The following is a 15,499-nucleotide window of genomic DNA, read 5'->3' as shown; positions in this document are numbered from 1 at the left end:
TTATTAATGTATTTCATTTAACAGCAACAATTAGCTAGTACGTATTAGACTAGGTACACTATAGAACGATAGAAAATGAAAACAAATATCGGTATATTTGAATTCAAAGTTTTTCAATTGTTTTTTCAGTGTACACTAGTCGGCATAGGAAGATTAACGAAACAAAAGTTAAATATACTCATAGTTTGAACTTATTTCTTGTAAATGTTGGCATCAATAGAAAGGTAATTTAAATGCCTTTTAAATGATACAGTACTTTGCTTAAAAAGGAAGAAAGAAAGTGAAGTGTGTAGTCGAGTTTTTTATCAGGCTCCGAGAAAAGTGTCGCTTCTTAAGACATCCGCACCATAAAAAACACAAACTTACGGCCAAACGTCGACGCTGTGCTCACTGACCACAGAAAACACGGAGGATCCGCAGTGGACCAGCGTACCTCACGAGAATCAGCATTTAGTTTTGCAAAAAGCTAATCTCGGTTTTCACTCATTTTTTCGGCGAAAGTTGTGGAAAACCGGGAAAAGGCAGGAAAGCGCGGATGAGTTGAACCGGCGTAGGAAGAAGTAAATAAGACTAGAGGTGGTAACCATCAGCTGTTCGCAGCCGCTGTGAGTTGCCTAACACTCAACGAGAACGTTGAAAATATCGGTTAGCGGCCACCACGGAAGGGCCATAGATACCTTTTTTATTAAAATAGAGCATACTGCTAGGCTAGATAAATAAAGGGCGTTATTAGTCATGTCGAGTTCGGATGAAAAAGATAACTACTTATCACCGGTGCAGGCATCACAAAAGCGGAAGCTGGAGAATATGTCCCAAAACATTGCAGGTGGAACATCCTAGAAGGATCTGACATCAGCTATGTCGAAGCTGCTCGACATAAAGTTAAAAAATCTGCCAACTAAATCGGACGTCGATGGGCTTAAACAAGAGCTGAAAAGCGATATTGGGGCTATTTCTCTGCAGGTCAAACAGCTTACCGACGACAATGCGCGGCTCAAAGAAGAGGTTATAAGCCTTCGCTCAGATAGAGAAGCTGATAAGCGAACCATTTATATGTTGCTAATACAACAAAAGAAAAACATGGAAGAACGCTATAGTCGAGTACCTCGACTATCAGATACCCGTTACTCAGCTAAACGGAGATATGCAAGCAGCAAAGCGAGATTAAAATGCGCCACCTACCGGCGGTATACAGTGTTAAGCGTTATGGGCGTTAGAGTGGGCGTGGAAAATTTTTTTGGATCAATCGATAGGTATTGACGAGACCAATACAATTCACTTAAAATTTTGTATCTAGCATGAAAATTGTGGGCGCCACAGGCTCGGGCGGTTTGTGGGCGTTAGAGTGGGCGTGGCAAACATTTTTTTTGGCCAATCGATAGGTATTGACGAGAACAATACATCAGAACAATACAGCATCAAAACTGTAGGAGCCAGTTTTGGGCGGTTTGTGGGCGTTAGAGTGGGCGTGGCACTCTACTGAAACAAACTTGCGCTGCGCAGGAATCTCAGGAATCTGCGTGCCTAATCCCAGTATTGTAACTCTCATAGTTTCCGAGATCTCAGCGTTCATACGGACAGACGGACAGACGGACATGGCTAGATCGACTCGGCTAGTGATCCTGATCAAGAATATATATACTTTATGGGGTCGGAAACGCTTCCTTCTGCCTGTTACATACTTTTCGACGAATCTAGTATACCCTTTTACTCTACGAGTAACGGGTATAATTATATCTTTGGGGTTTTTTGACACATAACCCCCTACGCTTGGAAATAACATTTTTTAATTAACTCATAATTTCGAATTTAATTTTAATAAAATCGGACGACTATATCATATAGCTGCCATAGGAACGATCGGAAAATTGGTAGGAAAATAATATGAAACAAATTATAGCTTCGTTGTTTTTTGACATATTATCTTATACTATTGGGAATATAATTATACCCGTTACTCGTAGAGTAAACAGGTATACTAGATTCGTCGGAAAGTATGTAACAGGCAGAAGGAAGCGTTTCCGACCCCATAAAGTATATATATTCTTGATCAGGGTAACTAGCCGAGTCGATCTAGCCATGTCCGTCTGTCCGCCTGTCTGTCCGTCCGGATGAACGTCCGTCCGCTTCTACGCAAACGAGTCTCTCAGCTTTAAAGCTATCGGGCTGAAACTTTCCCGAAAGTCTTATATCTTTTGCAGGTAGTATATAAGTCAGAACCAGCCGGATCGGACAACTATATCTTATAGATCCCATAGGAATAATCGGAAAAAAAAATTTAAAAAAATTATATCTTTGGTGTTTTTTAACATATAACCTCCTAAGCTTGGAAATAACTTTTTTTATTTAGTTAGGGATTTCGAATTAAATTTTATCAAAATCGGACGACTATATCATATAGCTGCCATAGGAACGATCGGGAAATTGGTGGAAAAATAATATAAAACAAATTATAGTGTTTTTTAACATATAACCTCTGTGAGGATGCGTGAAACACACCCTCCACATTTCGCCACTTCTATTCTTTCCGCCACGAAGGCATAAAATTGGAGATTACGCCACGAAGGCCATTTATTTATAAGTTATAATATATAATATAATTATAATATAAGTCGTTACGCCACGAAGGCAATTTATTTAAGTTCAAACTAGAAGCTAAGCTTATCCGATTTAAATATTGCGCGCACCAGGGCTGGAAAACCACCCAGTGTTGGTCAACCGAGGGCCAACAGCTGATAGTGCCGATAGCGATAGGCGGGAGGTTCGATAAGAAACTGTGTTGGGAAACGAAGAAACCCGGCAAGCCGTGCTTACATGCGGCCGCAAGGGCGGAAGCTCGCTCTCATTCTCGAATGGCAGCCAAGGCGATCAGACCTAGGAGCGGACTTCAACCCGGAGTGGTACAGCGGCACGAGCGTAGGCACGCCGGATCCAAGTTTTATCAAAATCGGACGACTATATCATATAGCTGCCATAGGAACGATCGGGAAATTGGTGGAAAAATAATATAAAACAAATTATAGCTTCGGTGTTTTTTAACATATAACCTCCTACGCTTGAAAATAACATTTTTTAATTAGTTCTAAGTTTCAAATTTAATTTTATTAAAATCGGACGATTGTGGAATGTCATACCTTGTTGAGCTCGTTGCTTAATTTCCAATCCATTGGCATTCAAACCTGAAAATTTTAATCTTTTCGCATTTTTTGCAAAAAAAGACGATGCACCCCCTTAGTGCAATACTCTAGACGCATTCTCTCTAATAATTCCCAACTGTTTATTCTGAAAGTACTCGGTATATAAAGCACATAAATTAGACAGTGTTAATGCCCGTGAGCGGCATTTACTTATTTACTTAGTTTACTTACGTAAACTTAAAATATTAATATTATTTATATATAACGTTTATTTCGTTTCAGTTTCCATTACTTACTTCTCTTACTAGCATAAAATAATAACTCATTTAATTTCATAATAATTAATATTTATATAACATTTTATAACATTTATTTTATAACATTTAATATTTAACACTTAACATTTAACATTTAACATTTATTTTATAACATTTAATATTTAACATTTAACATTTAATTTTCTGGTGAAGCTGGTTCCCGGTTGGCCCTTGCGCGTGCTCTGTTTCTTTTATACACTCTGTTTTTTTGCCGCACAAGGGCCAACCGGATGTCTTTCGCGTATTCTGCCGCTCCGTACCCATCTCTTTTAAGGGATTCTGCAAAGCACAATTAAAATTTTTGATTTGGTAAATAGTATTTATAAAATATTATATAATTTATAATATTTGCACAAGGGCCGTATTCTGCCGCTCCGTACCCATCTCTTTTAAGGGATTCTGCAAAGCACAATTAAAATTTTTGATTTGGTAAATTTGAAACAATGTTATTATTTATTATCGATTTAAAGAGCGGTGTCTGAAAAAAAATATAAAAATTATTAGAAAACAGGAAAAAAACCTATTTCGAAATATATATATATGGAATATCATTTTTTAATATTTCCGAATTTTACAGTTTGTTATTATATTACAGTCTGTCTTTGATATTGGAAACTTACATATGTGTCCACTTTATCGTACAGTCTTTCGTCGATCTCTTTTAATCGCTCCAACGTTTGGATTGGGAAGTCCTCCCTGGTTATTGGAACCATTTTTTGCAAAATGGCCAAAACCAGGGCGTTGCCTGCCTTGACTTCCTCGCGCAACCCGCGGACTTCTTCCTCCAAACGTTGGAGTCGATCTACTGTCGTGGAACTCATTTTCTTGAAAAAGGGAAGAAATATGTTAGATAATTGTCTTTAATGTGAAGGGCAGATTACTTCGGGAAGCCGACCTCGGAAAACAGTAACATTTATAACATTTAATATTTAACACTTAACATTTAACATTTAATTTTCATCTGGTGAAGCTGGTTCCCGGTTGGCCCTTGTTAGAGGTTTACGCCGATGGTTTCAGCAGCGGCGGCGGCGTAGAGTTCTAAATTACCCAGCGGCGGCGGCGTAGCCGTTAGAAAGAACCGGCGGCGGCGGCGGGTACGCCGCCGGTGAAATTGTCGGCGGCTGGCGGCGTAAGCATTTAATAAACTGATTTTTTTTTTCCTTTTATTAATAAGTGAGTCAAGCGAAATAACAAATTAAACTAAAAAACTCCCACACTTTACTTTTACGTCTTGCGTTGCGCTGTAGTTCAATTGAATACATGTTCAATGCCTTATCCATCTGTTTGTTGGGATATTTAATGTGCCCCCGTAATTTATTTCCATTATTACATCAGGGCTTATTATTTTATTTAAATTAGTAACAATGTTGTTATTTATTATAGATTTAAAGAGCGGTGTCTGAAAAAAAATATAAAAATTATTAGAAAACAGGAAAAAAACCTATTTCGAAATATATATATATGGAATATCATTTTTTAATATTTCCGAATTTTACAGTTTGTTATTATATTACAGTCTGTCTTTGATATTGGAAACTTACATATGTGTCCACTTTCTCGTACAGTTTTTCGTCCATCTCTTTCAATCGCTCCAACGTTTGGATTGGGAAGTCCTCCCTGGTTATTGGAACCATTTTTTGCAAAATGGCCAAAACCAGGGCGTTGCCTGCCTTGACTTCCTCGCGCAACCCGCGGACTTCTTCCTCCAAACGTTGGAGTCGATCTACTGTCGTGGAACTCATTTTCTTAAAAAAGGGAAGAAATATGTTAGATAATTGTCTTTAATGTGAAGGGCAGATTACTTCGGCGTACCTTGTACAATAGTATCAAATTAAAATTTTTAAACGAGACAATCCCCTTTTTTGTTTTGTGCCCCCGTAATTTAGGGCCATTATAACGTTTATTTCGTTTCAGTTTCCATTACTTACTTCTCTTACTAGCATAAAATAATAACTCATTTAATTTCATAATAATTAATATTTATATAACATTTATTTTATAACATTTAATATTTAACACTTAACATTTAACATTTAACATTTATTTTATAACATTTAATATTTAACATTTAATTTTCTGGTGAAGCTGGTTCCCGGTTGGCCCTTGCGCGTGCTCTGTTTCTTTTATACACTCTGTTTTTTTGCCGCACAAGGGCCAACCGGATGTCTTTCGCGTATTCTGCCGCTCCGTACCCATCTCTTTTAAGGGATTCTGCAAAGCACAATTAAAATTTTTGATTTGGTAAATAGTATTTATAAAATAATATATAATTTATAATATTTGCACAAGGGCCGTATTCTGCCGCTCCGTACCCATCTCTTTTAAGGGATTCTGCAAAGCACAATTAAAATTTTTGATTTGGTAAATTTGAAACAATGTTATTATTTATTATCGATTTAAAGAGCGGTGTCTGAAAAAAAATATAAAAATTATTAGAAAACAGGAAAAAAACCTATTTCGAAATATATATATATGGAATATCATTTTTTAATATTTCCGAATTTTACAGTTTGTTATTATATTACAGTCTGTCTTTGATATTGGAAACTAACATATGTGTCCACTTTATCGTACAGTCTTTCGTCGATCTCTTTTAATCGCTCCAACGTTTGGATTGGGAAGTCCTCCCTGGTTATTGGAACCATTTTTTGCAAAATGGCCAAAACCAGGGCGTTGCCTGCCTTGACTTCCTCGCGCAACCCGCGGACTTCTTCCTCCAAACGTTGGAGTCGATCTACTGTCGTGGAACTCATTTTCTTTTCAATCCAACGTTTGGATTGGGAAGTCCTCCCTGGTTATTGGAACCATTTTTTGCAAAATGGCCAAAACCAGGGCGTTGCCTGCCTTGACTTCCTCGCGCAACCCGCGGACTTCTTCCTCCAAACGTTGGAGTCGATCTACTGTCGTGGAACTCATTTTCTTTTCAATCCAACGTTTGGATTGGGAAGTCCTCCCTGGTTATTGGAACCATTTTTTGCAAAATGGCCAAAACCAGGGCGTTGCCTGCCTTGACTTCCTCGCGCAACCCGCGGGCTTCTTCCTCCAAACGTTGGAGTCGATCTACTGTCGTGGAACTCATTTTCTTTTCAATCCAACGTTTGGATTGGGAAGTCCTCCCTGGTTATTGGAACCATTTTTTGCAAAATGGCCAAAACCAGGGCGTTGCCTGCCTTGACTTCCTCGCGCAACCCGCGGACTTCTTCCTCCAAACGTTGGAGTCGATCTACTGTCGTGGAACTCATTTTCTTTTCAATCCAACGTTTGGATTGGGAAGTCCTCCCTGGTTATTGGAACCATTTTTTGCAAAATGGCCAAAACCAGGGCGTTGCCTGCCTTGACTTCCTCGCGCAACCCGCGGACTTCTTCCTCCAAACGTTGGAGTCGATCTACTGTCGTGGAACTCATTTTCTTTTCAATCCAACGTTTTGATTGGGAAGTCCTCCCTGGTTATTGGAACCATTTTTTGCAAAATGGCCAAAACCAGGGCGTTGCCTGCCTTGACTTCCTCGCGCAACCCGCGGACTTCTTCCTCCAAACGTTGGAGTCGATCTACTGTCGTGGAACTCATTTTCTTTTCAATCCAACGTTTGGATTGGGAAGTCCTCCCTGGTTATTGGAACCATTTTTTGCAAAATGGCCAAAACCAGGGCGTTGCCTGCCTTGACTTCCTCGCGCAACCCGCGGACTTCTTCCTCCAAACGTTGGAGTCGATCTACTGTCGTGGAACTCATTTTCTTTTCAATCCAACGTTTGGATTGGGAAGTCCTCCCTGGTTATTGGAACCATTTTTTGCAAAATGGCCAAAACCAGGGCGTTGCCTGCCTTGACTTCCTCGCGCAACCCGCGGACTTCTTCCTCCAAACGTTGGAGTCGATCTACTGTCGTGGAACTCATTTTCTTTTCAATCCAACGTTTGGATTGGGAAGTCCTCCCTGGTTATTGGAACCATTTTTTGCAAAATGGCCAAAACCAGGGCGTTGCCTGCCTTGACTTCCTCGCGCAACCCGCGGACTTCTTCCTCCAAACGTTGGAGTCGATCTACTGTCGTGGAACTCATTTTCTTGAAAAAGGGAAGAAATATGTTAAATAATTGTCTTTAATGTGAAGGGCAGATTACTTCGGGAAGCCGACCTCGGAAAACAGTAACATTTATAACATTTAATATTTAACACTTAACATTTAACATTTAATTTTCATCTGGTGAAGCTGGTTCCCGGTTGGCCCTTGTTAGAGGTTTACGCCGATGGTTTCAGCAGCGGCGGCGGCGTAGAGTTCTAAATTACCCAGCGGCGGCGGCGTAGCCGTTAGAAAGAACCGGCGGCGGCGGCGGGTACGCCGCCGGTGAAATTGTCGGCGGCTGGCGGCGTAAGCATTTAATAAACTGATTTTTTTTTCCTTTTATTAATAAGTGAGTCAAGCGAAATAACAAATTAAACTAAAAAACTCCCACACTTTACTTTTACGTCTTGCGTTGCGCTGTAGTTCAATTGAATACATGTTCAATGCCTTATCCATCTGTTTGTTGGGATATTTAATGTGCCCCCGTAATTTATTTCCATTATTACGTCAGGGCTTATTATTTTATTTAAATTAGTAACAATGTTGTTATTTATTATAGATTTAAAGAGCGGTGTCTGAAAAAAAATATAAAAATTATTAGAAAACAGGAAAAACACCTATTTCGAAATATATATATATGGAATATCATTTTTTAATATTTCCGAATTTTACAGTTTGTTATTATATTACAGTCTGTCTTTGATATTGGAAACTTACATATGTGTCCACTTTCTCGTACAGTTTTTCGTCCATCTCTTTCAATCGCTCCAACGTTTGGATTGGGAAGTCCTCCCTGGTTATTGGAACCATTTTTTGCAAAATGGCCAAAACCAGGGCGTTGCCTGCCTTGACTTCCTCGCGCAACCCGCGGACTTCTTCCTCCAAACGTTGGAGTCGATCTACTGTCGTGGAACTCATTTTCTTAAAAAAGGGAAGAAATATGTTAGATAATTGTCTTTAATGTGAAGGGCAGATTACTTCGGCGTACCTTGTAGTATCAAATTAAAATTTTTAAACGAGACAATCCCCTTTTTTGTTTTGTGCCCCCGTAATTTAGGGCCATTATAACGTTTATTTCGTTTCAGTTTCCATTACTTACTTCTCTTACTAGCATAAAATAATAACTCATTTAATTTCATAATAATTAATATTTATATAACATTTTATAACATTTATTTTATAACATTTAATATTTAACACTTAACATTTAACATTTAACATTTATTTTATAACATTTAATATTTAACACTTAACATTTAACATTTAATTTTCTGGTGAAGCTGGTTCCCGGTTGGCCCTTGCGCGTGCTCTGTTTCTTTTATACACTCTGTTTTTTTGCCGCACAAGGGCCAACCGGATGTCTTTCGCGTATTCTGCCGCTCCGTACCCATCTCTTTTAAGGGATTCTGCAAAGCACAATTAAAATTTTTGATTTGGTAAATAGTATTTATAAAATAATATATAATTTATAATATTTGCACAAGGGCCGTATTCTGCCGCTCCGTACCCATCTCTTTTAAGGGATTCTGCAAAGCACAATTAAAATTTTTGATTTGGTAAATTTGAAACAATGTTATTATTTATTATCGATTTAAAGAGCGGTGTCTGAAAAAAAATATAAAAATTATTAGAAAACAGGAAAAAAACCTATTTCGAAATATATATATATGGAATATCATTTTTTAATATTTCCGAATTTTACAGTTTGTTATTATATTACAGTCTGTCTTTGATATTGGAAACTAACATATGTGTCCACTTTATCGTACAGTCTTTCGTCGATCTCTTTTAATCGCTCCAACGTTTGGATTGGGAAGTCCTCCCTGGTTATTGGAACCATTTTTTGCAAAATGGCCAAAACCAGGGCGTTGCCTGCCTTGACTTCCTCGCGCAACCCGCGGACTTCTTCCTCCAAACGTTGGAGTCGATCTACTGTCGTGGAACTCATTTTCTTTTCAATCCAACGTTTGGATTGGGAAGTCCTCCCTGGTTATTGGAACCATTTTTTGCAAAATGGCCAAAACCAGGGCGTTGCCTGCCTTGACTTCCTCGCGCAACCCGCGGACTTCTTCCTCCAAACGTTGGAGTCGATCTACTGTCGTGGAACTCATTTTCTTTTCAATCCAACGTTTGGATTGGGAAGTCCTCCCTGGTTATTGGAACCATTTTTTGCAAAATGGCCAAAACCAGGGCGTTGCCTGCCTTGACTTCCTCGCGCAACCCGCGGACTTCTTCCTCCAAACGTTGGAGTCGATCTACTGTCGTGGAACTCATTTTCTTTTCAATCCAACGTTTGGATTGGGAAGTCCTCCCTGGTTATTGGAACCATTTTTTGCAAAATGGCCAAAACCAGGGCGTTGCCTGCCTTGACTTCCTCGCGCAACCCGCGGACTTCTTCCTCCAAACGTTGGAGTCGATCTACTGTCGTGGAACTCATTTTCTTTTCAATCCAACGTTTGGATTGGGAAGTCCTCCCTGGTTATTGGAACCATTTTTTGCAAAATGGCCAAAACCAGGGCGTTGCCTGCCTTGACTTCCTCGCGCAACCCGCGGACTTCTTCCTCCAAACGTTGGAGTCGATCTACTGTCGTGGAACTCATTTTCTTTTCAATCCAACGTTTGGATTGGGAAGTCCTCCCTGGTTATTGGAACCATTTTTTGCAAAATGGCCAAAACCAGGGCGTTGCCTGCCTTGACTTCCTCGCGCAACCCGCGGACTTCTTCCTCCAAACGTTGGAGTCGATCTACTGTCGTGGAACTCATTTTCTTTTCAATCCAACGTTTGGATTGGGAAGTCCTCCCTGGTTATTGGAACCATTTTTTGCAAAATGGCCAAAACCAGGGCGTTGCCTGCCTTGACTTCCTCGCGCAACCCGCGGACTTCTTCCTCCAAACGTTGGAGTCGATCTACTGTCGTGGAACTCATTTTCTTTTCAATCCAACGTTTGGATTGGGAAGTCCTCCCTGGTTATTGGAACCATTTTTTGCAAAATGGCCAAAACCAGGGCGTTGCCTGCCTTGACTTCCTCGCGCAACCCGCGGACTTCTTCCTCCAAACGTTGGAGTCGATCTACTGTCGTGGAACTCATTTTCTTTTCAATCCAACGTTTGGATTGGGAAGTCCTCCCTGGTTATTGGAACCATTTTTTGCAAAATGGCCAAAACCAGGGCGTTGCCTGCCTTGACTTCCTCGCGCAACCCGCGGACTTCTTCCTCCAAACGTTGGAGTCGATCTACTGTCGTGGAACTCATTTTCTTGAAAAAGGGAAGAAATATGTTAGATAATTGTCTTTAATGTGAAGGGCAGATTACTTCGGGAAGCCGACCTCGGAAAACAGTAACATTTATAACATTTAATATTTAACACTTAACATTTAACATTTAATTTTCATCTGGTGAAGCTGGTTCCCGGTTGGCCCTTGTTAGAGGTTTACGCCGATGGTTTCAGCAGCGGCGGCGGCGTAGAGTTCTAAATTACCCAGCGGCGGCGGCGTAGCCGTTAGAAAGAACCGGCGGCGGCGGCGGGTACGCCGCCGGTGAAATTGTCGGCGGCTGGCGGCGTAAGCATTTAATAAACTGATTTTTTTTTTCCTTTTATTAATAAGTGAGTCAAGCGAAATAACAAATTAAACTAAAAAACTCCCACACTTTACTTTTACGTCTTGCGTTGCGCTGTAGTTCAATTGAATACATGTTCAATGCCTTATCCATCTGTTTGTTGGGATATTTAATGTGCCCCCGTAATTTATTTCCATTATTACGTCAGGGCTTATTATTTTATTTAAATTAGTAACAATGTTGTTATTTATTATAGATTTAAAGAGCGGTGTCTGAAAAAAAATATAAAAATTATTAGAAAACAGGAAAAACACCTATTTCGAAATATATATATATGGAATATCATTTTTTAATATTTCCGAATTTTACAGTTTGTTATTATATTACAGTCTGTCTTTGATATTGGAAACTTACATATGTGTCCACTTTCTCGTACAGTTTTTCGTCCATCTCTTTCAATCGCTCCAACGTTTGGATTGGGAAGTCCTCCCTGGTTATTGGAACCATTTTTTGCAAAATGGCCAAAACCAGGGCGTTGCCTGCCTTGACTTCCTCGCGCAACCCGCGGACTTCTTCCTCCAAACGTTGGAGTCGATCTACTGTCGTGGAACTCATTTTCTTAAAAAAGGGAAGAAATATGTTAGATAATTGTCTTTAATGTGAAAGGCAGATTACTTCGGCGTACCTTGTAGTATCAAATTAAAATTTTTAAACGAGACAATCCCCTTTTTTGTTTTGTGCCCCCGTAATTTAGGGCCATTATAACGTTTATTTCGTTTCAGTTTCCATTACTTACTTCTCTTACTAGCATAAAATAATAACTCATTTAATTTCATAATAATTAATATTTATATAACATTTTATAACATTTATTTTATAACATTTAATATTTAACACTTAACATTTAACATTTAACATTTATTTTATAACATTTAATATTTAACACTTAACATTTAACATTTAATTTTCTGGTGAAGCTGGTTCCCGGTTGGCCCTTGCGCGTGCTCTGTTTCTTTTATACACTCTGTTTTTTTGCCGCACAAGGGCCAACCGGATGTCTTTCGCGTATTCTGCCGCTCCGTACCCATCTCTTTTAAGGGATTCTGCAAAGCACAATTAAAATTTTTGATTTGGTAAATAGTATTTATAAAATAATATATAATTTATAATATTTGCACAAGGGCCGTATTCTGCCGCTCCGTACCCATCTCTTTTAAGGGATTCTGCAAAGCACAATTAAAATTTTTGATTTGGTAAATTTGAAACAATGTTATTATTTATTATCGATTTAAAGAGCGGTGTCTGAAAAAAAATATAAAAATTATTAGAAAACAGGAAAAAAACCTATTTCGAAATATATATATATGGAATATCATTTTTTAATATTTCCGAATTTTACAGTTTGTTATTATATTACAGTCTGTCTTTGATATTGGAAACTTACATATGTGTCCACTTTATCGTACAGTCTTTCGTCGATCTCTTTTAATCGCTCCAACGTTTGGATTGGGAAGTCCTCCCTGGTTATTGGAACCATTTTTTGCAAAATGGCCAAAACCAGGGCGTTGCCTGCCTTGACTTCCTCGCGCAACCCGCGGACTTCTTCCTCCAAACGTTGGAGTCGATCTACTGTCGTGGAACTCATTTTCTTGAAAAAGGGAAGAAATATGTTAGATAATTGTCTTTAATGTGAAGGGCAGATTACTTCGGGAAGCCGACCTCGGAAAACAGTAACATTTATAACATTTAATATTTAACACTTAACATTTAACATTTAATTTTCATCTGGTGAAGCTGGTTCCCGGTTGGCCCTTGTTAGAGGTTTACGCCGATGGTTTCAGCAGCGGCGGCGGCGTAGAGTTCTAAATTACCCAGCGGCGGCGGCGTAGCCGTTAGAAAGAACCGGCGGCGGCGGCGGGTACGCCGCCGGTGAAATTGTCGGCGGCTGGCGGCGTAAGCATTTAATAAACTGATTTTTTTTTTCCTTTTATTAATAAGTGAGTCAAGCGAAATAACAAATTAAACTAAAAAACTCCCACACTTTACTTTTACGTCTTGCGTTGCGCTGTAGTTCAATTGAATACATGTTCAATGCCTTATCCATCTGTTTGTTGGGATATTTAATGTGCCCCCGTAATTTATTTCCATTATTACATCAGGGCTTATTATTTTATTTAAATTAGTAACAATGTTGTTATTTATTATAGATTTAAAGAGCGGTGTCTGAAAAAAAATATAAAAATTATTAGAAAACAGGAAAAAAACCTATTTCGAAATATATATATATGGAATATCATTTTTTAATATTTCCGAATTTTACAGTTTGTTATTATATTACAGTCTGTCTTTGATATTGGAAACTTACATATGTGTCCACTTTCTCGTACAGTTTTTCGTCCATCTCTTTCAATCGCTCCAACGTTTGGATTGGGAAGTCCTCCCTGGTTATTGGAACCATTTTTTGCAAAATGGCCAAAACCAGGGCGTTGCCTGCCTTGACTTCCTCGCGCAACCCGCGGACTTCTTCCTCCAAACGTTGGAGTCGATCTACTGTCGTGGAACTCATTTTCTTAAAAAAGGGAAGAAATATGTTAGATAATTGTCTTTAATGTGAAGGGCAGATTACTTCGGCGTACCTTGTAGTATCAAATTAAAATTTTTAAACGAGACAATCCCCTTTTTTGTTTTGTGCCCCCGTAATTTAGGGCCATTATAACGTTTATTTCGTTTCAGTTTCCATTACTTACTTCTCTTACTAGCATAAAATAATAACTCATTTAATTTCATAATAATTAATATTTATATAACATTTTATAACATTTATTTTATAACATTTAATATTTAACACTTAACATTTAACATTTAACATTTATTTTATAACATTTAATATTTAACACTTAACATTTAACATTTAATTTTCTGGTGAAGCTGGTTCCCGGTTGGCCCTTGCGCGTGCTCTGTTTCTTTTATACACTCTGTTTTTTTGCCGCACAAGGGCCAACCGGATGTCTTTCGCGTATTCTGCCGCTCCGTACCCATCTCTTTTAAGGGATTCTGCAAAGCACAATTAAAATTTTTGATTTGGTAAATAGTATTTATAAAATAATATATAATTTATAATATTTGCACAAGGGCCGTATTCTGCCGCTCCGTACCCATCTCTTTTAAGGGATTCTGCAAAGCACAATTAAAATTTTTGATTTGGTAAATTTGAAACAATGTTATTATTTATTATCGATTTAAAGAGCGGTGTCTGAAAAAAAATATAAAAATTATTAGAAAACAGGAAAAAAACCTATTTCGAAATATATATATATGGAATATCATTTTTTAATATTTCCGAATTTTACAGTTTGTTATTATATTACAGTCTGTCTTTGATATTGGAAACTTACATATGTGTCCACTTTATCGTACAGTCTTTCGTCGATCTCTTTTAATCGCTCCAACGTTTGGATTGGGAAGTCCTCCCTGGTTATTGGAACCATTTTTTGCAAAATGGCCAAAACCAGGGCGTTGCCTGCCTTGACTTCCTCGCGCAACCCGCGGACTTCTTCCTCCAAACGTTGGAGTCGATCTACTGTCGTGGAACTCATTTTCTTGAAAAAGGGAAGAAATATGTTAGATAATTGTCTTTAATGTGAAGGGCAGATTACTTCGGGAAGCCGACCTCGGAAAACAGTAACATTTATAACATTTAATATTTAACACTTAACATTTAACATTTAATTTTCATCTGGTGAAGCTGGTTCCCGGTTGGCCCTTGTTAGAGGTTTACGCCGATGGTTTCAGCAGCGGCGGCGGCGTAGAGTTCTAAATTACCCAGCGGCGGCGGCGTAGCCGTTAGAAAGAACCGGCGGCGGCGGCGGGTACGCCGCCGGTGAAATTGTCGGCGGCTGGCGGCGTAAGCATTTAATAAACTGATTTTTTTTTTCCTTTTATTAATAAGTGAGTCAAGCGAAATAACAAATTAAACTAAAAAACTCCCACACTTTACTTTTACGTCTTGCATTGCGCTGTAGTTCAATTGAATACATGTTCAATGCCTTATCCATCTGTTTGTTGGGATATTTAATGTGCCCCCGTAATTTATTTCCATTATTACGTCAGGGCTTATTATTTTATTTAAATTAGTAACAATGTTGTTATTTATTATAGATTTAAAGAGCGGTGTCTGAAAAAAAATATAAAAATTATTAGAAAACAGGAAAAACACCTATTTCGAAATATATATATATGGAATATCATTTTTTAATATTTCCGAATTTTACAGTTTGTTATTATATTACAGTCTGTCTTTGATATTGGAAACTTACATATGTGTCCACTTTCTCGTACAGTTTTTCGTCCCATCTCTTTCAATCGCTCCAACGTTTGGATTGGGAAGTCCTCCCTGGTTATTGGAACCATTTTTTGCAAAATGGCCAA

The 15,499-nt window shown here is 38.5% G+C and overlaps 3 protein-coding genes across 8 annotated transcripts in view; 1 reads left to right on the top strand and 2 right to left on the bottom strand.

The window, feature by feature from the left end:
• The window catches only part of LOC119549676 (soluble guanylate cyclase 88E), an 88,861-nt gene that overhangs the window by 23,287 nt on the left and 50,075 nt on the right, over positions 1 to 15,499 (top strand). The window lies entirely within an intron of this gene.
• On the bottom strand, positions 3,796 to 5,253 carry LOC119549776. Of its 2 annotated transcripts, none has more exons than XM_037858040.1 (2): positions 4,996 to 5,253; positions 3,796 to 4,853 (listed from the first exon to the last, which is right to left on the bottom strand). In XM_037858040.1, the coding sequence occupies exons 1-2, from the start codon at positions 5,194 to 5,196 to the stop codon at positions 4,719 to 4,721; spliced, it is 336 nt and encodes a 111-aa protein (XP_037713968.1). In that variant the 5' UTR covers positions 5,197 to 5,253; the 3' UTR covers positions 3,796 to 4,718. The 2 variants fall into 2 exon arrangements, with proteins under 2 accessions (XP_037713968.1, XP_037713976.1); XM_037858048.1 differs by having other exon boundaries at positions 3,796 to 3,932.
• LOC119549752 lies at positions 12,047 to 13,784 on the bottom strand. 2 transcript variants are annotated; one of them, XM_037857999.1, is made up of 2 exons: positions 13,437 to 13,784; positions 12,047 to 13,294 (listed from the first exon to the last, which is right to left on the bottom strand). In XM_037857999.1, exons 1-2 carry the CDS (start codon positions 13,635 to 13,637, stop codon positions 13,160 to 13,162), a joined length of 336 nt encoding a protein of 111 aa, XP_037713927.1. In that variant the 5' UTR covers positions 13,638 to 13,784; the 3' UTR covers positions 12,047 to 13,159. The 2 variants fall into 2 exon arrangements, with proteins under 2 accessions (XP_037713927.1, XP_037713934.1); XM_037858006.1 differs by having other exon boundaries at positions 12,047 to 12,373.

This window comes from Drosophila subpulchrella, chromosome 3R (genome assembly GCF_014743375.2).
Source record: "Drosophila subpulchrella strain 33 F10 #4 breed RU33 chromosome 3R, RU_Dsub_v1.1 Primary Assembly, whole genome shotgun sequence".
Classification (NCBI taxonomy): domain Eukaryota; kingdom Metazoa; phylum Arthropoda; class Insecta; order Diptera; family Drosophilidae; genus Drosophila; species Drosophila subpulchrella.
This window is presented reverse-complemented; position numbering and strand designations above follow the sequence as displayed.